The sequence below is a fragment of the Ranitomeya imitator genome, chromosome 6 (genome assembly GCF_032444005.1).
Source record: "Ranitomeya imitator isolate aRanImi1 chromosome 6, aRanImi1.pri, whole genome shotgun sequence".
In the NCBI taxonomy this organism is placed as follows: domain Eukaryota; kingdom Metazoa; phylum Chordata; class Amphibia; order Anura; family Dendrobatidae; genus Ranitomeya; species Ranitomeya imitator.
In genome coordinates, this window is record NC_091287.1 from 162,362,564 (window position 1) to 162,389,891 (window position 27,328).

Genomic DNA, 27,328 nt, shown 5'->3' on the forward strand with positions numbered 1-27,328 from the left:
TTCATAGTGTGCAATTGTATAATTGTATAATCTGTTGTATTATGGAAACTGCCATGCATTATTTTCGCTGACTTGTACCTATAGCTATACCAAAAAACTGAAGAGTATAGATATAAATCTATGGTTAGCAGAACCTTGGAAGACAATGGCAGCATACCTCAATGATTGTCACAGTCAAAGAGGTTCAGGACATGGGGTTTAGGAGATGTGTAGAGTTGTTTGTCAGGGTCTTTATGTGAGAGCGTAAGCAAGCAATTAAAATTATGTAAAAAACAGAGAATTCTATTTGCAATGATTTTCTTGATTTTTTTAACTTTATTCTCCAGCTACTTGGACTTATGTGACCACTATTTTTTTCTAAAATGCTTAGAATGCTATGAAAAAAGAGTTCAACTTATCAACCGAAAGCTGCTTCTGTTCTGATGCCAGCAAGATACCGTACGGTCTCTGTACTTCTGATTCTATCTGGTCGGACATATGACCACTGCAGCCAATCACTGGCTGTAGTGGTAATGTGTTGTGGCAGTAGCAGTTACATGTCTACTGTATCTAGGCAAAGTAGAATGTGCAGAGTCCTGCAGGGAACCCAGGAAGCATCTGAACTAGAGTAGTTGGAACCAGTAAGGAGAAAAGTCGTAAAAAAATGTAAGTGGTTGGAACTCTCCTTTACCCATTATTAAGTTACAATGAGTTGAAATGTTGCAGCCTTAAGCAGATGACTGAGTATAGAGAGAATGGCAGAGAACTATTGAAGCTATGAGGCAGAGGATATTTTGTAGATTTTCGGGTTGGAGTATATAAGGTATCTGGTCACGCACAGTAAAGTAAGAAGCAATGTAGGTTACAGTATCCAGCAGCTAGCTACAGTTATAGACACAGGTTGAGTCCTCGATTTTCTCAAGTCCTGACCTATTGCTGCTTTGATGCACTAAAATATTGCGTGTAATCTATCTGCTGTGTGCAAGGAAGAAGTGCTAGTAGCATGTCATCACACCTGCTGGACTATGCAATGACTCTTGCTGTATCTCTGTGTGAATCTTCCCATCTCCTGTCATGACAGCTGAGAAAGATATAGACTTGACAGGAATTTTAGACAATAAATATTTTAGTTTAGTAAGTTCAAGTCATGAGCGCACCATACCACTGTGTGCGTGGTTTAATAACTGGATAGCATGAGGCACAGCTTTCAACACGTACCTACATTTCATTTGTGCAGTTTTGTGAATACATCTGAAAGTTAATTTTGCTTGCTCTTTAGTTTATGCATGATCAAATATGCAGATAATAGGTTGCTGAAATATTTTACAGCATTTCCAGTTCTTTATTGATCACCATATTCTTAGTGTTATTTATGATAAACAACATTAAATTCACTTTTTTATGCCTTACCATTATTGCTAGATTGAGCCCACCATGGAAAATGATTCCTCTATAAAGATCAACAGGCATATAATAAGGTCAAACAATAACACTAAAGTCAGATTCCGATTAAGTTGTCTTCTGACAGTCTTTTGGGGCCCATCATTGTGGCAGAGCCAAGGTCTACTGACTAGTGCTCTCGGGCAATGGTGGGCCATTCTCACACTGCTCATCATGGACCATAACTCCAAGATTTGCTCCTGCACCTTCTGATAACATTTGTTCTCATTCTGGACTGATGAATGGTTGCTCTTCTTCTGAGTCTGGGTTTTGTATTCTACTGTGACTCAACCCAATTCACTTACCGTACATGAAGTAATAGCTTATGTTTTTGGAACAAAAATAAAAGTCACTTTTTTCAAAACGTATGCAATCTAATCTTTTCCATTTGATTCAATAGCCGTCATTTATAATAAAAACATTGATTTGGCAGTAAAGCAACAATATAAATAGCATACAGACATTGTCAGCTATCATCAGAAAATGAGTACGGTAATTGTCTAAATCAGGTTTTGATGTTACATGTATTCCTAAAAAAAATGCATTTTTTTTCACATCACAATTAATAAAAAGATTTTAAAAACTTACAATTTTTACATGGGCTACTGGAGCTTTTTCAGACTCATACCTTGTCAATTTCAGAAACAGTTTTCAGCAGAGTCCATATCATCAGAGGCAGGATTACAGTGACTGATAACACAGCTGGTAATAGGATCCACCACCCACAATAGGCGATGTCACCGCTGACCCTGCTTCCCCTGCCTTCACAATTATCTTTGCACCCATTCAATAGTTGCTTGAATGTAAAACACGTAGTGTGAAACTCTTTCTTTGTGCCTAAAATACATGTGAATTTCCTAAAACAACAGGAAATTTAGCCTAAAAAGAGGGAGTAGACAATGCGGAAATTTCATTAATTCTATATTTTTTTTTTATACAGATTGTGGGATGAAAAAAAACATTGTCGATAATGGAAAAAAAATACATGTAACAAAAGAGGGCTACTTTCATAGAGCTGTAATTACTGTATAATCAGTAGAAAGCTGATCTTTGGGACCCTCACTGATCATGAGAATGAAGTGACCACTGTTGCAATGTATTGCTGTGGACCCATGAATGACACTGTTCTGCAGTTCCCATGTACAACCCGTGGCCAGACACCTTCATTCTCAAGATCTGTGAGGGCTCAAAAGGTCCCTGAGGTCAGACCCTACCAATCATAAAGTAATATAACATTTTAGTTATTTTCTGCCACGTTATAAAATGGGATTACCCCTTTAAAATCCTTTCAATCATTTCAGCACCGGTGGTGGGCCATAAAAGCTAAGAAAAAAAGCATTCACTTGTCCTAAATGCCATCATGGCTTGATTTTGGGCTCCCACCTTCAGGATTGGTAGGGTTTTATTCTCATAATATGTGTTGACATCTATGTCAAGTACTGACACAGTCTTAGGCCGGGGTCACACTACAGAGTAATACGGGCAAGAGCTAAGCAATAAAAAATCCCAAAGCACTCGGACCAATGTTAATCTATGGGGCAGCTCCTATTATCCATTGTTTTCTCGGCCGTATTATACGTGCAAGTGAAGTCTCAGCATGCTGCGATTGTCCGCATATCTCAGTCTATGGGTGCGAGAAAAAAATCGCACAGCACACGGACTATGAGTGTGACTTGTGAAAAATTCTCAGGCATTGGGCAGGTGACAGGAAAGGCTCAGCCATTATTTGATCATTTTGCAAGTGTGTGAGAAAATCTCACCATACAGATGACATACGGATGACACACGGATACTTTTTTGAGAAAAAAACGCATCCTGGCATTGCACACAGATGACATACAGATAACCATACAGAGAACATTTGTGCAATTCTCGGCAGACAAAACCGGACAGATTTTTTATACATTGTGTGCGACTCCAGCCTAGCAGCTACTACTGGGATTCTGGAGGGAAGAGGATGTAAATAACTTATCAGCAGTGATTATATCATGTCTAAAGTGACTGCTATACTCCCTAAAAATGATTGCAAGAAGGAAAAAAAAATCTAAATTTGGACTTCGGGAAAAAAAAGTTTAAAAAATTTACAGATTTTTTTTTTTTTTAAAAAGGACCTGTCACTTGCCATAATTTTTTTTACCTGGTATAAGTATCCCTGCCCCTCTATTTTTTGTTCATGGGTCTTTCCATTTCTGAGATATGGCACTCCTTTCCTTATATGTAAATCTAGCCTTTTAGGCCAACTGGGGATGGTCCTCAAGCATACTTCCATAAAGAAGAGTTGAGGACCACGCCACTTGGTTAAAAAGACTAGACTTACATATAGGAATGAAAAGAGCATATCTCAGGCATGGAAAGGTACATAACCAAAAGAGTTACAACTCAAGATTGAGAAAACAGCTGCATTTACACCAGAAAAATACAGATTTATGGCAAGTTACTGGTTCCCTTTCAATTACCCACATCTGATTAAAAGGGTGGCCACAGATTTATAACTGGAATTGAGGCAAAACAAGAAAATAAGCAGCATTAAGCCATTTAATCTCATGGCCTTTCAGCCACTCCGGTGGTCCCCCGGTGGTCCCTGTCAGTCCTACAGTGATGATGTCAAGTGCACAGTTCAATCACAGCCAATCACTAGCATCAGCCTCTGTCATGTGACCCCTCAGTGTGACATCATTGCTGCAGAACCAGTGAGGACCACCAGAACAGTAGTGTTACAGTGCAGGGGATTAAATAGTTAAGCAATTATTTTTTTATTGTTTTAACTAATTTCCAAGCTGTTTTTCCGTTTTTATTTATTCAGACATTTTTCCTATTGTAGTTTTTCTTAAACAGTGACCACATTAGCCATTAAAGTATCTAAATTAAGCAATTTTTTTCACCTTGATTTCATTTTGCTAGAATCTAAAGACAGGTTTTTGTCATGTCGTACTCAAAACTAAGTGACAAAATGACATATAATTTGTAGGGAGGTTTTACAACAGGGCTGAATGCTGGCGACTGGAAGCCATCACGAAAATACAGTTCTTACATGGCAGGGGTGTGCTTAATTTATCTGAACAGCAATGGGCTTAAAGTAGATACCTTACCAATGTTCACGATAAAATGAGACCTAAAAGTATAATTGAACTGCGCTGACCCTGAGAACAGCACAATAATAACTTTCAACACGTGCCATTTCTTTCCTTTTTTTTCCATTTTTTTAAAGCTGTGAACTGGATGATATTTCCCTGGCCAAATTTAGTGTTATAAAGCAATATTGAATTGAGAACACTATCAGGCCTTAGGAGTTACTATGTCATTTTAAAGGTGAAAACTGTTAAAGCTTGCCAAGTATAGAGGCTAAAGTACATTACGATGGCTATTTCTGGATTATGTGGTCCCATCTATTGTCTTTACTATGTAATAATATCACACTTTATGTAAAATCTGCGCTTCTACCGATATATGTAGTGGGGGGATAAATCTGAACTAAGGAAATAACAGCATTCTCCTAACTGGAAAACAAAAACTTATTGGAGTTGTGTAAACTAATCGTGCAATCATTTCTAAGAAGCCAATTTGTGAATCAATCAGGTTGACCCTCGATGGCTACATTTCTTCATGACTTGCCCAATGGTGTAGCCGTAGAGGGTGCAAATGGGGTAGAGAACGGCAAGTGGTTGAAAATGAACGTTCACTCATGAACAATGTTTTGAATTTTATTTTTGCAAAATGGGTTCAAACTGATCATAGCTTGCAATACAAATTACCACCCATTCACACGTCCGTGGATCTTCGACTCTGGCCTCGGGTCTCCAAACCCAAACGTGACAGCTTCACAGAAATATATAAAGCTGTTATGCTCAGATCACTACAGTTTGAGCATTTCTGTCTGATCTTGGACTGATCTGCACTGACGTCTGAATGAGCCTTTAAAGGGAATCTGTTAGAAGGTTTTTGCTACCTCATCTGAGAGCAGCATGATGTGGGAAAAGAGACCCTAAATCCAGCGATATATCACTGAGTTTACTGGGTGCAGCAGGTCTGACACAATCAGAGTTCTTAGATGCATGATGAAGCTGAGATGAGAAAGCTAATTCTGCCCGCAACAGGCTCTCTGTGTTCATAGTCTATAGACAGTGAGCTGCTTATTACAAGAGGGGGCAGAGTCTGACAATTATAATGTCCTGGTGAAAAAACTTTCACTGTAAGTAAACAACAGCACACCGCCTAATAAATGACACATTGCTGAGATCTGTGATTTAACCCCATACCTCATGCTGCCCTCAGATTACATAGAAAATACCTGCTGACAGATTCCCTTTAAATATATAATAACAAAATCCATCAATATTCTAATGAGTAATGTGGGCCTTCTGACTTTCCTCCCACAACACACATCAGAGCGTTGGAGAATAGGTGGTTGAATTTCAACTTCTGAATCCTTCCATTCTCAGTGAGTTAAGCTGCTCACTAAGGGTACCGTCACACAGTGCCATTTTGATCGCTACGACGGCACGATTCGTGACGTTCCAGCGATATCCATACGATATCGCTGTGTCTGACACGCAGCAGCGATCAGGGACCCTGCTGAGAATCGTACGTCGTAGCAGATCGTTTGGAACTTTCTTTTGTCGCTGGATCTCCCGCTGTCATCGCTGGATCGTTGCTTGTAACCAGGGTAAACATCGGGTTACTAAGCGCAGGGCCGCGCTTAGTAACCCGATGTTTACCCTGGTTACCAGCGTAAATGTAAAAAAAAACAAACAGTACATACTCACATTCCGGTGTCCGTCAGGTCCTTTGCCGTCTGCTTCCCGCACTCACTGACTGCCGGCCGTAAAGTGAAAGCAGAGCACAGCGGTGACATCACCGCTGTGCTTTCACTTTACGGCCGGCAGTCAGTCAGTGCGGGAAGCAGACGGCAAGGGACAGACACCGGAATGTAAGTATGTACTGTTTGTTTTTTTTTACGCTGGTAACCAGGGTAAACATCGGGTTACTAAGCGCGGCCCTGCGCTTAGTAACCCGATGTTTACCCTGGTTACCCGGGGACCTCGGCATCGTTGGTCGCTGGAGAGCTGTCTGTGTGACAGCTCCCCAGCGACCACACAACGACTTACCAACGATCACGGCTAGGTCGTATCACTGGTCGTGATCATTGGTAAATCGTATAGTGTAACGGTACCCTAAGGTGTCCGGTATCAGCAACTCTCCCACCTCCTACTGACAACAGCTGCTCCACCTAACTGAGCGTGCATGTGTATAAAGTGGTGGCAAGAAAAGGCTGTCGGTTGACATATTTTTAATGTGTATAAACAGCCTCACTTCTTGATATATTATTATAGAGAGATTTGATTTTCTAAGCAACTGGCATTCATTACATAGTTAACTGCGTACCACTAGGTGAAGAATAGAAGTTTACTCTGTTTTGTTTATTCATTGAACTTAAAGCGAATCTGGAATTAGCATTTCTCTTCCCCCTCTGAGAGCAGCATTATGTAGGGGCAGAGACCTATTACAGTGATGTAGTACTGAGCTGCTTGTAGCAGTTTCAATAAAATCACAATTTTATCTGCTGCAGATCTATTAGGTTTCTAAGCTCTGTATAACCATGCTCACACCAATGAATGGCACTTTCCTGTGTGCTCTGTGCATAGGCAGAAAGCTGCCAATCAGTGGTGGGCATGGGGTTATACAGAGCTCTTGAGTATTGATGACTACATGGCAGCAAGTTTATTAGTCCTGTCGTGATAATCTCCAGCTGATAAAACAGTGATTTTATCAAAAGTACAGTAAGCAGCCCAGTAAGTCACACATCACTGGAATCAGACACTGTCTTAATATTATGCTGTTTTAAGATTGAGTGGTGAGAACCTGGTGAGATTTTTCCCTTTAATGTTAAAGGCCCCGTCACACTAGACGACATCGCTAGCGATCCGTGACGTTGCAGCGTCCTGGCTAGCGATATCGTCCAGTGTGACAGGCAGCAGCGATCAGGCCCCTGCTGTGATATCGCTGGTCGGGGAAGAAAGTCCAGAACTTTGTTTCGTCGCTGGATCTCCCGCTGACATCGCTGAATCGGCGTGTGTGACGCCGATTCAGCGATGTCTTCGCTGGTAACCAGGGTAAACATCGGGTTACTAAACGCAGGGCCGCGCTTAGTAACCCGATGTTTACCCTGGTTACCATCGTTAAAGTAAAAAAAACAACCACTACATACTTACCTACCGCTGTCTGTCCCCGGCGCTCTGCTTCTCTGCTCTGGCTGTGAGCACAGCGGCCGGAAAGCACAGCGGTGAGGTCACCGCTCTGCTTTCCGGCTGCCCGGCGCTCACAGCCAGAGCAGAGAAGCAGAGCGCCGGGGACAGACAGCGGTAGGTAAGTATGTAGTGGTTGTTTTTTTTACTTTAACGATGGTAACCAGGGTAAACATCGGGTTACTAAGCGCGGCCCTGCACTTAGTAACCTGATGTTTACCCTGGTTACCCGGGGACCTCAGGATCGTTGGTCGCTGGAGAGCTGTCTGTGTGACAGCTCTCCAGCGACCAAACAGCGACGCTGCAGCGATCCGGATCGTTGTCGGTATCTCTGCAGCGTCGCTTAGTGTGACAGTACCTTAACATGTAATAATTGGGCCTAAGTGATAACATAGTGGACCATATAGTCATCGAGTGCAAAGATAACAGTGTTACATATGTGTATTTATATAAGTACTTAGTGTTATAGACAACTTGCACTAATTAAAAGCATTTCCATTATTTCAAAAGTCTTCTGAATGTTATCTGACCTTTTCCTTAGTAAAGAGATGAAGTTGTATGTGACTGGTAGTAATGCTGCATCTTTACTATGTCTAAAAGATAAGTCAAATCTAATTATAAAGCAAGATTATATGATAAATTGTTTTGGTGGATTACAGCTACCTCATCCCTGAACTCACAACTTCAACAACTTCAGCATCTACAGCAGCTTCATCAGCATCATCACCACCATCATCATCAAGGATCACAGCAACAGCAGCAACAGCAACAACAACAGCAACAGCAAGCTACAGCTCAGCATCAGCAATCGCCCCAGCAATCATCGCAGCCTCATCCCTCACAGCCATCCCAGCAGCAACAAAATCAGCAACAGCAGCAAAACCAAACACCGAGCAAAAGCCAGAACCAACTCGCTACAAGCCAGCAGCCCTGCAGCTCTCCCCAAAAGCCCAATCACTCACCAGGACATGGCCTTCCATCCCCAATGACCCCGCCAAACCCAATGCAGGTAAGCAAGTTAGTTTTCTACTTTAACTTTATGTTGATGTTATATAAGCCCTCGTAGTGTTCAAATACCATTCTGCAGCTGCAGTGAATTAGCTTTAAGCTGTTCCTATATCCATTTTTATCAACATGATCATTTCTAGAGTAAAAACTGCACAAAGGCTATAGCTAGACATAAACATAGAGTACAAAAGTCCCAATATAAAAAGTATCAATTTTTACTACACCAAATTAAGGTAACAATAATAGACATTAAGGCTACTTCACACTGGCGTTTTTTTTTAATACGTCGCAATGCGTCGTTTAGGGGAAAAAACGCATCCTGCAAAGCTGTTTGCAGGATGCGTTTTTGCCCCATAGAGTTACATTACCGACGCATTGCGACGTATTGACACACATCGCAACCGTCTTGCGACGGTTGCGCCGTGTTGTGGCGGACCGCCGGGAGCAAAAAACGTTAAATGTAACGTTTTTTGCAGCCGACGGACCCCTTTTTCCGACCGCGCATGCACGGCCGAAACTCCGCCCCAACCTCCCCGCACCTCACAATGGGGCAGCGGATGCGCCGGAGAAATGCATCCGCTGCCTCCGTTGTGTGGCACAACAAACTCTAGCGGCGGAATCTCGGCCTGACGCAATCCGAATCTGACGCTAGTGTGAAAGTAGCCTAAGTCACAAAAAGGCATAAGACGGGTGGCGTACAGTGTCAAAGAGAAACCATTGTCCGATTCCACACATATAAATAGCAGGCATGGGATCGATTAAAGAGTCTTGCCTGCTATTAATATGTGTGGAATCGCACAATGGTTTCTCTTTGACACTGTGCGCCACCCGTCTTATGCCTTTTTGTGACTTAATGTCTATTATTGTTACCTTAATTTGGTGTAATAAAATTTGATACTTTTTATATTGGGACTTTTGTACTCTATGGCTCTTGTAGGTTGTATGTTTAATAGAGTGTCTGTTAATTGGTCCTTTTACCATCAGTATGACATTCGGTGTCATACATGTTTTCTCTGTTTGGTTGATATTGATTATAGCTAGACATAAACAGTAGTGGTGCCCATACAGATAAGACCAGAGTTGGTAGAACCTGACGACTTTGGCAGGACCCACCAGCTCTCTTATGAGTTTAGGGGCCTCCTGACTCCTAACATCTGTTGGGAAAAAGTTGAATTTGGCCTGATGACTTTCAACACTCAGGCCTTGGGGAAATACACTGCCATCAGAAGTATCTGGCAGAGACTTACATCTCATCCCACTGAAAACACATTAACACTCAGTTGAATGGAGTATGCATGTGTAAGAGGAGTCATGTGGAATAGCCATCTGGGCACCTTACAGCCATCTAAGATAATACTGGCCAATAACCAGCACGTTTAAAATACAGCTTGCCTAAAAACACTGACGTGATCACATTTGTCCAATGTTTGAGTTTTATGGAACCTTCTAAAAATGATGGATTTCTTGAACAATTTAATGATGATTCTAACAGAAGAGCAGAATATCGAGAACAGAAGAAAATGGTTTTGGTTTATTAAATACTCAATATAAAAATATGCTGATTGCCGTGGTGTTTTTCTCTGCCTATATATGCAAGACAGTCTAGGCTTCATTAGATTCTCTCTGCACATATCATATATCATGTGTCAATGGCAGCAATAACTCATTTACCCATAAAAAATCTATAATGTTGTCACAGTAATAACCCTATTACTAGTAACATTATGTAGTGATATGTCTTGTTTAAGGACCGATGGAATACAATATATGCACGTTTACAGAGAACCTGTCGCTGAGATAGAGCTCTTTAAATGTGTGCATCTGTCTGATATCAAAGTAAAGTAGGTATACAACTGAGTCATTTACGTTCACTAAACAGCCACCAAAGTGACAAACTGGGCAGTTCTTAATTGTTATAATATATTTATTATTAATACTAGTTGGCCCGCGCAAAATTTTCGCACATTGGTCGTAGGGGGCGCAGGCAACTTCCAAAAAAGCAAGCTGGTCAAATGTAAATGTATTTAATGACATGATGAACACAGACCGGTATTTATCCTTATATATTATTTCTAATCACTCTTTTTCAGTGATTACTTTGTATCTCCGTTCATACAACACACACACACAAATGATACACCATTTGAAAGGTAAACTTGGCCCCTTCAGCAAGAAAATAGCCAAACAAGCCACAGATCCACGATGTGATCGCAAAATACAGTTTAAACATTAATTTTCATAAACCAGATTTATGAAAATGAATGTTTAAACTGTACTTTGTGATCACAGATAACATCATGGATGTGTGATTTGTTTGGCTATTTTCTTGCTGAAGGAGGCAAGTTTACCTTTCAAGTGGTGTATCATTTGTGTGTGTGGGTGCAGTATGAACGGAGATACAAAGTAATCACCGAAAAAGAGAGATTAGAAATAATATATAAGGATAGCACTGATTTCCACTCCTCAACATTGAAAATGCAACAACAAGAAGGAAAAATCAAAGAAGTATGGAAATCACAGGATCAATAGAAATGTTAAAGATATGAAAATGATGAAAATATGGAAGCTGATTTATTTAGTATTGAATATGAGCATTGTGGGCAGAAATACATTCACTTGTCTGTTTTCAATTAGGTTATTAATGCTTGTCTGAGGAATGTTCTGCAATGCTGAATGCACTTGGGCAAGCAAATCATCAAGATCCACTGCTGGCGGCTTTCTTTGTAGTTGCTATCCAATGACTCCCCAGATGTGCTGGATGAGTGACAACTCCGATGATCCTGCAGACCTTGGAAGCACATATAGGTTACATATTCTTTTCACAGTAACGAGAGCAACTTGTGGTCTCTGGAATTGTCATGTTGAAAAATGGCTTGGGACGCTTTGAGGAAAAGGCCGTATCACTGGTTCCACCTCCAAATCAATGTAGTGCCACTGTTAGCGTACTTGCAATGAATACTATAGTGGCCCAGTTACTGTAGATTATGCCATACTCATACCATAATCATGGCAGTAGGACCGGTGTGATATTTCTAAATGAAGACATCATCTCTGTTTTACCCATGTGGTTTGAAAATGGATGTAATGGAGCAATAGAGGCTGGAATAGAGGTCTATCCTTTTCAGCGTTGAGCCCTGTTTTTATTTTGGATGCAACGATAGCTGGAGATTTTTCTGAAGATCATGTGGGTAATGCCATGAAGAGGCTTTCACAAAGAAATGTCACACTCTTCCTACTGTTGGTATTATGGTGGCATAATGTATGGTAGCCAGATGCACACGATGCAGATTTAGTGCAGAATTAGTGCAGATCTGCAGCAGATTTTTCTGCTGCAGAAACGTTGCAGATCTGCACTGTGATTTACAGTACAATGTAAATCAATGTGGAAAAAAAAAGCTGTGCACATGGTGCAGAAAAATCTGCGCAGAAACACTGCAGGTTTCAAAGAAGTGCATGTCACTTCTTTTGTGCGTTTCTGCAGCGTTTCTGCACCCCTCCATTAATAGAAATCCACAGTGGTAAAAACTGCACAAAAACTGCACAAAATCCGCATCAATTCCGCACAAAAAAGCACTAAGGCCGGCTTCACACTCAGCGTATGAAAATACGGTCCGTATATTACGGCCGTAATACGCTGAAATGTCCCGAAAATAGTGGTCCGTAGCTCCTCCGTAGGCAGGGTGTGTCAGCGTTTTTTGCGCATGGCATCCTCCGTATGTAATCCGTATGGCATCCATACTGCGTGGTTTTCTCGCAGGCTTGCAAAACCAACATACCGCTATAGAAATGATCCATGTGTCCCAAAAAGAAAAAAATATATATATATACTGTCTATATATATATATATATATATATATATATATATATATGTCATTAGACACATATATGTATATATATTAATATTTTTTCCAGCGCTATACAGCTTGAAAGCCGGTAATTCAATTACCGGCTTTTTCTTTCTCCTTCTTAAAACCCGACATGATTTGAGACATGGTTTACATACAGTAAACCATGTCTTCTCTCCATTTTTTTGCAGATTCCACACTACTAATGTCAGTAGTGTGTATCTGCAAAATTTGGCCGTTCTAGCTCTTAAAATAAAGGGTTAAATGGCGGAAAAAATTGGCGTGGGCTCCCGCGCAATTTTCTCCGCCAGAGTAGTAAAGCCAGTGACTGAGGGCAGATATTAATAGCCTGGAGAGGGTCCACGGTTATTGGCCCCCCCTGGCTAAAAATATCTGCCCCCAGCCACCCCAGAAAAGGCACATCTGGAAGATGCGCCTATTCTGGCACTTGGCCACTCTCTTCCCATTCCCGTGTAGCGGTGGGATATGGGGTAATGAAGGGTTAATGCCACCTTGCTATTGTAAGGTGACATTAAGCCTAATTAATAATGGAGAGGCGTCAATTATGACACCTATCCATTATTAATCCAATTGAATGAAAGGGTTAAATAAAACACAAACACATTATTTAAAATTATTTTAATGAAATAAAAACAATGGTTGTTGGAGTATTTTATTCTACGCCCAATCCAATCACTGAAGACCCTCGTTCTGTGAAAGAAAAAACATAATAAACCAACAATATACTTACCCTCCGCAGATCTGTAACGTCCAACGATGTAAATCCTTCTGAAGGGGTTAAAACATGTTGCAGCAAGGAGCTTTGCTAATGCAGGCTGCTCCTCGCTGCAAAACCCCGGGGAATGAGTCTAAATATAGATCAATGAGCTATATTTAGCTTCATTTGCGGTGAGGCGCCCTCTGCTGGATGTTCATAGATCGTGGGAAATTTCCTAGAAAGCTCCCAGGCTTTCTAGGCAAGTTCCCACGATCTATAAACAGCCAGCAGAGGGCGCCTCACCGCAAATGAAGCTAAATATAGCTCATTGATCTATATTTAGACTCATTCCCCGGGGTTTTGCAGCGAGGAGCAGCCTGCATTAGCAAAGCTCCTTGCTGCAAAATGTTTTAACCCCTTCAGAAGGATTTACATCGTTGGACGTTACAGATCTGCGGAGGGTAAGTATATTGTTGGTTTATTATGTTTTTTCTTTCACAGAACGAGGGTCTTCAGTGATTGGATTGGGCGTAGAATAAAATACTCCAACAACCATTGTTTTTATTTCATTAAAATAATTTTAAATAATGTGTTTGTGTTTTATTTAACCCTTTCATTCAATTGGATTAATAATGGATAGGTGTCATAATTGACGCCTCTCCATTATTAATTAGGCTTAATGTCACTTTACAATAGCAAGGTGGCATTAACCCTTCATTACCCCATATCCCACCGCTACACGGGAATGGGAAGAGAGTGGCCAAGTGCCAGAATAGGCGCATCTTCCAGATGTGCCTTTTCTGGGGTGGCTGGGGGCAGATATTTTTAGCCAGGGGGGGCCAATAACCGTGGACCCTCTCCAGGCTATTAATATCTGCCCTCAGTCACTGGCTTTACTACTCTGGCGGAGAAAATTGCGCGGCAGCCCACGGCAATTTTTTCCGCCATTTAACCCTTTATTTTAAGAGCTAGAACGGCCAAATTTTGCAGATACACACTACTGACATTAGTAGTGTGGAATCTGCAAAAAAATGGAGAGAAGACATGGTTTACTGTATGTAAACCATGTCTCAAATCATGTCGGGTTTTAGGAAGGAGAAAGAAAAAGCCGGTAATTGAATTACCGGCTTTCAAGCTGTATAGCGCTGGAATAAATAGTAATATATATACATATATGTGTCTCACTGACATATATATATATATATACCTATTCTATGTGTACACATTTATTCTACCTATTGGACTGTAAGCTGTCAGTGTGATTTTACTGTACACCGCACTGAATTACCGGCTTTTCTCTCTAACAGCGCTGCGTATTTCTCGCAAGTCACACTGCTTGTCCGTGTGTAATCCGTATTTTTCACGCTTCCATAGACTTTCATTGGCGTATTTCTTGCGCAGTACGGTGACAAACGCAGCATGCTGCGATTTTGTACGGCCGTAGAAAGCCGTATAATACTGATCAGTAAAATACGGCAGATAGGAGCAGGGGCATAGAGAATAATTGTGCCGTATTTTTTGCGAGTTTTACGGACGTAGTTTCTACGCTCTTACGTCCGTAAAACTCGCAAGTGTGAAGCCGGCCTAAAACCGCATAAAAAACGCATCAAAAACGCACCTGCGGATTCTGCCAGGAGATGCAGATTTAGTGCAGAAAATTCTGCACCACATTTCCTACGTGTGCACATAGCCAGTCTTTATTACAGACTAGTTGAAGAGACCGGGCATAGTAACTAACTGTGGTTAGTTATAACAAATTATAATGATTATATTGCACATAAAGCACAGCTTTTACACTTTCTGTGCAGTTTCTGTGCAGTTTCAATGCAGTTTCTGTGCAGTTTTTATGCAGTTTCTGTGCAGTTTCTGTGCAGTTTCAATGCAGTTTCTGTGCAGTTTCTGTGCAGTTTCTATGCAGTTTCTGTGCAGTTTCTGTGCAGTTTCTGTGCAGTACAATGTAAATCAATGTGAAAAAAAAGCTGTGCACATGGTGCAGAAAAATCTGCGCAGAAACACTGCAGAACTGCACAAAAGAAGCGACGTGCACTTCTTTGAAATCTGCAGCGTGCAATTCTGCACTAAATCTGCATCGTGTGCACATATAATCGCCTCCCCCCACAGCACCTCACACTCCACTTCCATGTACAATTGGAAACACTTGATCCTGAGAGAAATTGCACTAATTGCAATAAAGTGTATCGTATACACAGCCTATTTCTTCTGCAGTGCTACACTTTTCTAGACCTTGTTCACACGTTATTTGGTCAGTTTTTTTACCTCAGTATTTGTAAGCTAAGACTTGGAGTAAAACAATCAGAGGAAAAGTATATTAGAAACATGTCACCACTTCTGTATTTTTCTCACACTCGTGTTTTTGGCTTATAATTACTGAGGTAAAATACTGACCAAATACTAAACGTGGGAATGTGGCCTTATACACAGCCTTCACCTGCTGCGCCTCAGTCTTCTCGATACACAGCCTCATACTGCAGCAGCAAATCACTTCTCTCATTTTCCCATCACGCCTCTCATTTTTCCTCTCACATCTCTCATTTTCCCCTCAGATCTCTCATTTTCCCCTCATTTCTCTCATTTCCCCCCTCACACCTGTCATTTAGACCTCACACCTGTCATTTTCCTACTACTCCACTATTTTCCCCTCACTTCTCTTTTCCACTCACACCTCTTCATTTTCCCTTCACACCTCTCATTGTCACCTCACACCTCTCATTTTCCTCTCACTCCACTATTTTCCCCTCACTCCACTATTTCCCCTCACTCCTCTCATTTTCCCCTCCCCTCATTTCCCCCTCACGCCTCTCTTCCCCTCACACCTGCACAGCAACTTTCTGTTATGAGCACAGCGGTGTAATCCATGAGGCTCCTCCCTTTCCATTGACATCATGCCTCACAGGAGCAACTGCATTCTAGACACCGCAGAGCTAGATTTGGCATGTGCCTGCCGTGATACTGATACTCTGAAGGCGGCGGCCCTGATTGTAGCTCGCAGTGGCTGGGACAATGCAGCTGGTGAGTTTTGCATGGTTGCTTTCGAGGTGAATGTGTCTCCGCCCGTGTGCCCTAACAACGTGGGCCATGTGGACGGTGCTTTGCGTGTGAAGTGGGTAGGGCTATGTGCAGTGGGCAGTGCTTGATCCATACACACACATATACATACACTCAGATTATATATATAGATATACTAACAACTCAGCGTTACATTGATTTGGTCATGGAATCAGTGGTACGGTTATTTCTCCTAAGTGATAGAATTGATAGCATGCCAATGTGCGTAGATGTATTTCAGTGTGTGACACTTATGCTCGAGACTGTATAAATCAAGATGTTTTGCAAATTTTCTTTCCATTTTTTCATCATTTGAATATCATTAACAAGTCTATTGATCCTGTGATTTCCATGACTCCATGACTTTTTCTTCTTGGTTTTCCATTTTCAGTGATGAGAAGTATATATTGCAACATTTTACAATTCAAAGGGGGAATACAACAAACAAAATCAGACAAAATTCAATTACTTTGAGTCACAGAATATAATACATGATCCCATGATCAATCTCAGCAAATAGCAGTTTTTGAAAAGTATCATGTAACACTCCATAACCTCTCAGAAATAGGAGTCTTCTCAGTTCTCCCTGTCTGAGGGTTGTTTAACAGGTATATTGTACTTGTATATCCTGTGAGGGGTTGACTCACTCAGCTGCTTCACAAGGTAGCCAGAATGGTTCTGGTAGTAGTTCAACTGCTGGTTTACTGTGGACAGCATAAACTTTAGCAGGGTTCAGCAAACTAAACAGAGCCTTGCTGGTAGAACGGTAAAGCAAAACAAAGATAATGTCCATCAAAGTCCTTTCCTTGCAGGTTTCACTAACACAAGCAACGTCCTTAGCTCCTCCTGTAGCCACATTGGAGTTCCACTTCTCCGAAGACGCCACACAGACTGTTTCTCATGTCCAAGTATTTAACCATGTGATGATCACATGATTGTGACATCACAGCAGGTCCTGCTGGTACACATGCTGGTGTCGGCTCTGCAGGAGGGGGTACGGTGAGCACCCTCCCTCCCACTTTATTGGTGGTCAGGTCACATAAAGCCAGCCGCATGTCTAAATTTAAATTAACCCTCTCAGCATGTAGCTTGCTGGGGGCAAGACATATTCTGGTTCTACATCACTGGCCGCAGTATGCGTAGTGACACATATCTCCCTTCATACACTTATTATTAGTGTATTATGACGATATCCCTATATTAATAAATGATAGCAATGGATTCTCTTTATAGGACAATCCCATTCAGAATTGATAAATGTATCATCAGAAAAAGGAAGCCCCCATAGTCCCTTCCTTGTTTAGGCACAAAGATGTCCACACAACGTGTGACTTTGCCTGATATAGCAGCATTTAAGGGGTCTCTATGCTTGGACCCCATATATAGCTGATCCATTATTCAAGCCACACACCTGGCATCTATATTCTTCTGTGTATCTGGTGTGATCTAGTGTAGCACATCATGGGAATGAAATTACAAATTCAGATACAAATGTATAAATTCAATACAAATGTATAAATTCCGAACATAAAACGGCTTGTAATAGTGTTGTGTAATATTAAACCAAGCTTAATACTTGACAGCTTAAATTTCATTTAAGATTCTTTGATTCCGTCTTATTTTCTGCCAGTTTCATCCTTCTACATTATTCAGAATCCATCTGAAGGATATTAGTTTAGTGCAATGCAAAGATTGTCAAGAGAAGACAGTAATTCAAAATGATGATGTTGTTTGTTTCAAAAACTCTGAAGGATAACAACAATTATTTCTATACAGATACCAACACTGCTGTTTCTTCAGAGAGGAAATTAAATGAAAGGCACTAGCCTAGGTGAAATGACTAAAAGTTTCACAAAATGAACAAATATTAACACTACATCATCATCTGGCAGAACATTGACATTCTTATATTGTTCCACGCCACTTCTCTATTAAAGTGAAATTTCATATTACTGTATAATAAATACATGGAATGGGTTTTTTTTTTTTTTCAAAACAGTTTTTTTAGCTTAATCTGAGTAATCAATTTTTTATGCTTTGTGCTCTCAAATAGGGTAAGAATTGTGAGATGTTTGAGGGATATTTTTTAAATGGACATACTATCAATATAATTTATCACCTATCCATAAGTTGAGAAGCCATAGATAGATGGGGGTCCGATCCAAAGAAGGGGCATTTTTTACTGTTCATGGGAGCAGGAGCAGTGGTCACACATTCACACAACTACTCCACTCACACAGGACATTAGATTAATGGGGGTCCAAGTATTTGGACCCACTGATCACACACCTGTCATGTGGATATGTGATCAAATATATAGATGGGACAAAAGAATGACACAAGGCTATAAAAATCTCTTTCTTTTCATTGGTACAGTTATTTCATTACCCAGTCAATTTATATCAACTGATCAACCCTACAGATTAGTTTGGCGAGAATCTGGACTGGGGTGGATGTGCTATATGGTTGAATGCAGTGATATAACCCAAGCCTGTGAGTCCTCAGAAGTTGGAATTTTCCCACCATTGTGACTATAGAAGCTTGTACAGAAAACAAATGAGAATTTAAAGGGAATATGTTAGAAACTCCTATGCCCCCTCCTTTTCTCACCCAAACCATTTACATGATTATTTAGCCCTTTTAAGTATAAGATGCTTAATCCTTATATGACCCCAAAGCAATGACCAGTATGAGAAATCACATTTTGAAGTTTAATAAACATCAGTCTGAAAGTGCACTGGGGCATGAACATGTACTTCCAGATCGTCAGCCTCACACTGTATTCCCTTCCCTACTGCCACCTTAATTTGGTTGATTAAACAGTTGTATTCTCTGATACATGGCCATTGATATGTCACTTAACCAGAAGAGGGTGGTGCTGGAGATAGAGTGCAGTAACAGGCTGAGGAGCTGGAGACGCAACTTCAAAATGTGATTTTGACCTTGGGGCTGTAAAGGGATCAACTGGCTTATCTTTGAAAGGGCTGCACAGTAGGGATGAAAGAACGTGCTTAGAAAATGTCATATCTGAGCACACTCAAGAGTTATCCAAGTATCTGGGAGTGATCGAATATTATGTACGAGTCCCTGAAGCTGCATGATTTGCGGCTGTTAGACAGCCTCAACACATGTGGAGAAAAATTGTATTAATTGTTCATTTCTGAGAGTCAACAATTGTATTTGATATTACCGTTCAAATTCAATGGGTTGTCTGGAACCTACATAACAAGGTGTGTGATAGGTCATCAATATAATTTCTATGAGGGTCCCACAACCACCCTCAACAATCAGCTGCTCTGCCAGTGTTCAGATTTATGCAATATACAGAGCAAACACCTCAAGTTAAAAAAACAAACAGATAAACTGTAATACATTGGCAACAGCCACTAAGCAATATATGAATAATAGATTATAATGATTATCTTCCATCCGATAGTCCTGTGCTCATATACCCATCATACATAACCTCCATCCCATAGTCCCGCGCCCATATACCGATAATACATATCCTCCATCCCATAGTACCGTGCCCATATACCCATCATACACATCCTCCATCCAGTAGTCCCATGCCCATATACCCATCATACACATCCTCCATCCCAAAGTCCCGTGCCCATAGACCCATCATACACATCCTCCATCCCATAGTCCCATGCCCATAGACCCATCATACACATCCTCCATCCCATAGTCCTGTGCCCACATACCAATCACACGTCCTCCATCCCATAGTCCCGTGCCCATATTCCCATCATACATATCCTCTATCCCATGATCCCGTGCCCATATTCCCATCATACATATCCTCCATCCTATAGTCCCGTGCCCATATACCCATCACACATCCTCCATCCCATAGTTCCATGCACATATACCTATTATGACATCATCTTCACCATGGCAACCATTCTGACATCATCGTCACCATGGCAACTTATTATGACATCATCATCACCATGGCAACCATTATGACATCACCGTCACCATTGCATCCTATTATGACATCATCGTAGCCATGGCAACCATCATGACATCATCATCGCCATGGCAACCATTATGACATCACCATTACCATTGCATCCTATCATGACATCATCGTAGCCATGGCAAACATTATGACATAACCGTCACCATTACAACCTAGTATGACATCATTGTCACTATCTGTGGATGGATACCATGCTTGGCATAGGTGGCTTTCCTTCATAGGATGCTGCCCTTCCCGTGGTTGTTCCTTTCCGGGGAAAGGCCTGGCTATTCACTGCTTGCGTCGAGAAACACGTGATGGTGTCTCCGCAGCTTCTTTACATCATTGTCACTATGGCAACCATTATGACATCACCGTCACCATTGCATCCTATTATGACATCATCATCACCATGGCAACCATTATGACATATCCATCACTATTGCAACCTATTATGACATCATCGTCACCTAGGCAACCATTATGACATGACCGTCACCATTGCATCCTATTATGACATCATCGTAGCCATGGCAACCATCATGACATCATCATCGCCATGGCAACCATTATGACATCACCATTACCATTGCATCCTATTATGACATCATCGTAGCCAAGGCAAACATCTATCTATATATATAATTGTCTAAGGGTTTTTCCGTCTGTCTGTCTTTCTGTCTGTCTGTCTGTCTTTCTGTCTGTCTGTCTGTCCTGGAAATCCCGCGTCTCTGATTGGTCGAGGCCGCCAGGCCTCGACCAATCAGAGACCGGCACAGCATCGACGTAGAAATCCCGCGTCTCTGATTGGTCGAGGCCGCCAGGCCTCGACCAATCAGCAACGGGCACAGCGACGATGATGTCATAAAGGACGTAGACATCTCACGTTTCTGATTCAGCGACGGGCACAGTATCGACGTAGATGTCATAATGGTTGCCATGGTGATGATGATGTCATAAAGGTTGCCTCGACCAATCAGCGACGGGCACAGTCTGCCGCGAATTCTGGAATCATCATTGTCCATATACTACGGGGACATGCATATTCTAGAATACCCGATGCGTTAGAATCGGGCCACAATCTAGTTATAACATAACCGTCACCATTACAACCTAGTATGACATCATCGTCACCATTGCATCCTATTATGACATCATCGTAGCCATGGCAACCATTATGACATCATCATCACCATGGCAACCACTATGACATCATCGTCGATATACACACACACATATACACGTTCGTTTTTATCTATATAGATGTGCTGGTCTGCCCAGTACATTGCTTATATCCAGACACTGTAGCAGATATAAGTCCTGGATAACTCTTATAATGCTTTATATTAATGTGCATCGTTAGAGACCAAGCCTCCGATTCACCAAATCTTTCATGCCAGAGATCTGTCAAATTTTGCAACTTTTAGGTGTTTTCACCACACCATTATTCTGGCCACAATCGGTAATTAAAATTCAATATTTTCATGCTTTTGTAGATCAGAAAGACATATAGATGGATAGATAGATCATGGATGATAGATAGCTAGAAAAATAAAAGGTTCTGTTCTCTAGCTTGCATTTTTACATTTTTAGATCACCGTTGTTATATTATTACGAGACTGATAAAAGTATTTGAAAACATATGGACTAAGCATTGCGCTTGCCTTTTCCTGATCCTATTATAGGCACTAGCAGGTAAGGACAACATACTCATAAGGTTTGTTCGGCTTCAGAACAAATCAATAGGTAAAGGTTGCATTTAATATTTGGAGAGCTAAGGTCTGCAAGAATTGCCATGACTGCTTTGGGCTATTTGTTCTTAGTGCACACTGACAGGGCCATGATCATATACATATAATGAGAGGCTCACTCTTTTGCCAGACTGTTTTGCGAGAATGACTAAACAGTCCAGAAGAATGTGAAATTTGCTTAGGTATTAATGGGTTGATTGCTGAGTTAAAGCCCTGCATATTTTCTGCAGAACTTGATTGATTAGTGCCTCTAGTCTTCACACTTGAAGCTTGGATTTGACTTGAAAATTCTGCCAAGTCTTTTACTCTGAAATTTATCTTAATTAGATCTGAAAGACCTGTCACAGCAGAACAGTCGCACCGATTAAAATGAAAAACAGGAGAAATTACTGATCAAATTAATCATAATGTCGGGTTACAGCTGTAGGTCTGATGTAATTTGCCACTCCAGTGAGTTACATCAGCGCAGGCGGAGGAGAGGGAGCTGGATTCTGGTTGATCCGTAACACAAGCCAGCTTTGGGCAGCTCATCAGCAGGCTTATTCCAGCCTTTCTTTTGGCTTTTTTCCAGTGGCCGAGAACTACTGGTACTAGACATTCAGTACTAAGCAGCAGGTGCCATGTCTTCCCTGCAGCTGTAGTCCAATAATAAACTTCTATGAAAAGACATAAAGACCAGATATGACATATCTATCTCATTGCATTTACCGTATTCAATGACGGCCACTTCTGGTAAGACAGAATTAATACATCTAGTAGCAATGAAATTAAAGGATGGTCTAATGAACGTATCTTTAGGAGCCCCCGCAATCTCAGCCTCCCGCTTCCTGCTTGCTGGGGGTGGTACACTTCTGATGATTAACAGCTTGGACCAGAGGTATGATTGGTCACTGGTCTGATCGGTGCACTCTGTTTCTTCAAGAAAAGGACCTTTGCCTCTGCAACAATGGCAGGGGCCCTGAAGCTTTCCAGATACAGTCACTTAGCCAACGTCAGAGCAGCGCTCTCAAGCTGTTTAGCAAAGAGCTTGCAAGCGTTGTCCTCCTTGCGTAGGAGATCAGACACTTGTAGTAGAGGTGGCTAGGTAATGGGAAGTGTAAGGCTGGTTTCACAATTGTGTTTCAAAACGCATGCGTTTTTTTAAAAAAACGCATGGTGAAAAAACGCATGTAAACACGTGCAAATGCTGCGTTTTTTTGACGCATGCGTTTTTGAATGTGGTGAAAAAAATGCGGCGTTTTGACGCGTTTACATGCGTTTTTTCATGCGTTTGCGTTTTTTTAACGCATGCAGATAAATGTGTGACAGCTGCCAATCATCAAAATAAAGTAAAATACCCACTATAAACAGAAAGAGCTAGGGTTAGGGTTAGGGGTAGGGTTAGGGGTAGGGATCCTAACCCTACCCCTAACCCTAACCCTACCCCTAAAGGGATCCTAACCCTAACCCTACCCCTAACCCTAACCCTACCCCTAACCCTAACCCTAACCCTAGCCATACCCTTAAAGGGATTAGGGGTAGGGTTAGGATTAGGGGTAGGGTTAGGGTTAGGGGTAGGATCCCTTTATCAATTTTATGGTGTGGGGTGGTTTATCAGTGTGTTTTTTTTTGTTTTTTTTTTAAACGCATGCGTTTTTAATGCATGCAGACGCATGAAAAAAAAGCCGCTAAAAATACTACATGTTGCAATTCTGCAACACAACGCATGCAGAAAAAAACGCATGCGTTGCAAAAACGCGTCAACACGCATACAAAAAAACGCATGCGTTGTTAATGTTAAATATAGGGGAAAAAACGCATGCTTTTTTTTGCATTTTTTACCGCAAAAACGCAAAAAAAAAAAACGCAAATGTGAAACCACCCTAAAATAACATTTTAAATCCTCTATTTTGGGGATTCTTAATAAGAGGTAAATCGCAAAGAAGCCTGTTTTTACACACATCACCCTTGCGTATAACATCTGATACGAGATGCTAATGACACTGGACCCAAACTCTGCTGCAAGTGTGAGCCACAGAATTCAAAGAACTGTTAGATGTTCAGCAAATAAAACAGTGATTTTATCAAAACTACAGGATTCAGTCCAGTTAAAACACAGACACACCACGAGCATTAAAAGAAATTGTATATGTATATATATATATTTTTTTAAAAATACAACAGTCACAGTGTTCTGTGCGAAGCAATGATTTACCACTAGACTGAGAGACCAACCACACCAACCAGAAACATGGATAGCCAAAGAGTGTATCGCAAGCAGAAAATAGTTTAAAAAAATTCCTTTATTGGGTAGAAATGGCAATTAATAAAATAATTAATAATAATAATAATAATATATGTACTCGTATCAGGACAGGATTACAAATATGTATATATAATAGAATAAAAATTACACCAGCTGTAAAGTGGTGGACCCAAATATGTTATTTTGCAGTTATTTTCCCAGTAAATGACACAACAGGGTCTTTGCCTCTACAAACTGCAGCTCTCAGATGGAATTGCAAAAACCTGGTGACAGATTCCCTTTAAGGCCAGGTTCACAAATTCAGTATTTGGTCAGTATTTTACATCAATTCAGTATTTGTAAGACAAAGTCAGGAGAGGAACAATCAGAGGAAAAGTATAATAGAAACACGCCACCATTAAAGATGGGTGAACCCAAACAGTAAAGTTCGGCGTCCGTACAGAACACCTAATGTTCGGGCACGGACACCAAACTCGGACTTCATCAGGAAGTCCGTGTTAGGCTGCCGTCACACTAGCAGTATTTGGTCAGTATTTTACATCAGTATTTGTAAGCCAAAACCAGGAGCGGAACAAATAGAGGAAAAGTATAATAGAAACATATGCACCACTTCTGCATTTATCACCCACTCCTGGTTTTGGCTTACAAATACTGATGTAAAATACTGACCAAATACTGCGAGTGTGACGGCAGCCTTACTGTTCGGTTTTGGCTGCCCAAACAACGGGTGTTTGTCACGCTGTCATGTGCATGGCAGTGCAGTAAACACTGCTTCTGATCAGCGGTGAAATCATCTCTGCCGGTCAGAGAGCCGCGGTTCCCACGCTGTCAAAAGACACTGAGCATTCAGCTGTGATCGGAGGTATATAGTTTACCTCTGGTCAATGGTTTCAGCGAATAGGACTACAGCTCCCATCAACCGAACCTGCTGCTTCTAATAACAGCGAGAGCAGGAGTCGCTGATGGGTATATTCATTAGCCGACCACTGCGCTGTAAATAAATTGAACATCCAAAGAAAAAGAAAAGGTGGCACTCACCAAGCGATGTATTAAAAATTCTTTATTCTTCCATATATCGGAGTAAGGACATGCTTTTCGTGCTGCAGGTAGGGTGCGGGGAGTGAACCGGTTCATACTTTCTTTTCTTTTTATATGGGCTTTAAATAAATAATTAACATAAAACTCGGAGTGGGTTCCCTTGTATTTTTGATAACCAGCCAGGCAAAACTCACAGCTGGGGGCAGCAGCCCTCAACTGTCAGCTTCAATAAGGCTGGTTATCAAGAATAGATGGGTCCCCAAGACGCATTTTTTAATTATTTAAAGCATTTTTTTTTTAAATGGCGTGTGGTCCCCCATTTTGGCAACCAGCCTTGCTTAAGTAGACACCTGTTGGCTGGCATTCTCAGGCTAGTAAGGGGCCATGGATATTGCCCCCTTAGCATAAAAATAGCAACCTGCTGTTGCCCAGAAAAGGCACATCTATTAGATGCTCCAATTCTGGTGTTTGCTTTGCTCTTCCCACTTGCCCTGTAGCAGTGGCAAGTGGGGTTCGTATTTGTGGGGTTGATGCCACCTTTGTATTGTCAGGTGACATTAAGCCCACGGCTTAGTAATGGAGACACTTATCCACTACTAATCCTATAGTTGTATTGGAAATAAAGACACAGCCAGAAGTCTTTTACTAGAAATAAAACAAAACACTTTTACTTTTTTATTTAAAAATAGCAAACACAGTTATACTCACCTAACACCTAATTCCACCGAAGCCTTCGTCTCCTGTAATAGACCAAAAATAAAAATCTACAACATCAGTCAACTGTCCGTTGTTCTGTCCCATGCCGTAATCCATGTCTGGGGGAAAAACAGTTTTCAATGTGGACAGTGCCAAGATCCGACCGTCCAGGCTTTGACGTCATTTAGGTTACCTCCGGTCACTGAGGCTGCGTTCCCAGCCAGGCTGAACTGCCGTGACCTCGGTGAGATCCCTGCTAGCACCATGAGAAAAACTCATCAGCCACTCCATCTCTCGCTGTTATTAGCAGATGATGGGAGCAGATGATGGGAGCTGTAGTCCCAAAAAGGTAAGAGCAGCATCCAATCCAGGTGTAGTAATAGAAAAAGAGCTTTATTCTGCCATTTATCATGGCAACGTTTTGACCAGCAAAAGGTCTTTCTCAAGTGCTGGATTGGATGCTGTTCTTACTTTATTTGATTGCTGCTGTTTTCCAAATGGGTTCCTTGTATCAGGAATGTATGTCCTAGCTCAGTGAGTGCTGTCAGCTTTTCTTTATATGTTGGGAGCTGTAGTCCCATCTGCTGACACTAGTGACTGGAGGTAAACTTTATACCTCCGTTCACAGCTGAGCACTAGTGTTGAGCATTCCGATACTGAAAATATTGGGTATCGTACAATATTTGCTGTATCGGAATTCCAATACCGAGTTCCGATATTTTTCTGATATCGGAAATCGGAATCGAAAGATCCTATAAGTTCCCAGTCATCTTCGGCGTGTGCGGTGCGTATGGTTCCCAGGGTCTGGAGGAGAGGAAACTCTCCTTCAGGCCCTGGGATCCATATTCATGTAAAAAATAAAGAATAAAAAAAAAAAATATGGATATACTCACCCCTCCGACGAACCCTGGCTGTCACCGCTACAAGCGTCTGCCTCCATTCCTAAGAATGCAGAGAGTGAAGGACCTTCGATGACGTCGCAGTCATGTGAGCGGTCGGTCACCTGACCGCGACGTCATCGAAGGTCCTTCACTCTCTGCATTCTCAGGAAGGCAGACGCTTGCAGCGGTGACAGCCAGGGAGGGGTGAGTATATCCATATTTTTTATTTTTATTCTTTATTTTTTACATCAATATGGATCCCAGGGCCTGAAAGAGAGTTTCCTCTCCTTCAGACCCTGTGAACCATCCAGGATACATTCCGATATTTGTGTCCCATTGATTTGCATTGGTATCAAGTATCGGTATCGGCGATATCCGATATTTTTTGGATATCGGCCGATCCCATCCGATACCGATACTTTCAATTATCGGAAGGTATCGCTCAATAC

The 27,328-nt window shown here is 41.4% G+C and overlaps 1 protein-coding gene across 2 annotated transcripts in view; it reads left to right on the forward strand.

The window, feature by feature from the left end:
• The window catches only part of POU6F2 (POU class 6 homeobox 2), an 802,902-nt gene that overhangs the window by 581,363 nt on the left and 194,211 nt on the right, over positions 1 to 27,328 (forward strand). For both annotated transcript variants that reach the window (XM_069730264.1, XM_069730263.1), the window contains exon 4: positions 8,321 to 8,670. In XM_069730264.1, coding sequence (XP_069586365.1) covers positions 8,321 to 8,670 — 350 coding nt within the window. The remainder of the gene's footprint in view (positions 1 to 8,320; positions 8,671 to 27,328) is intronic.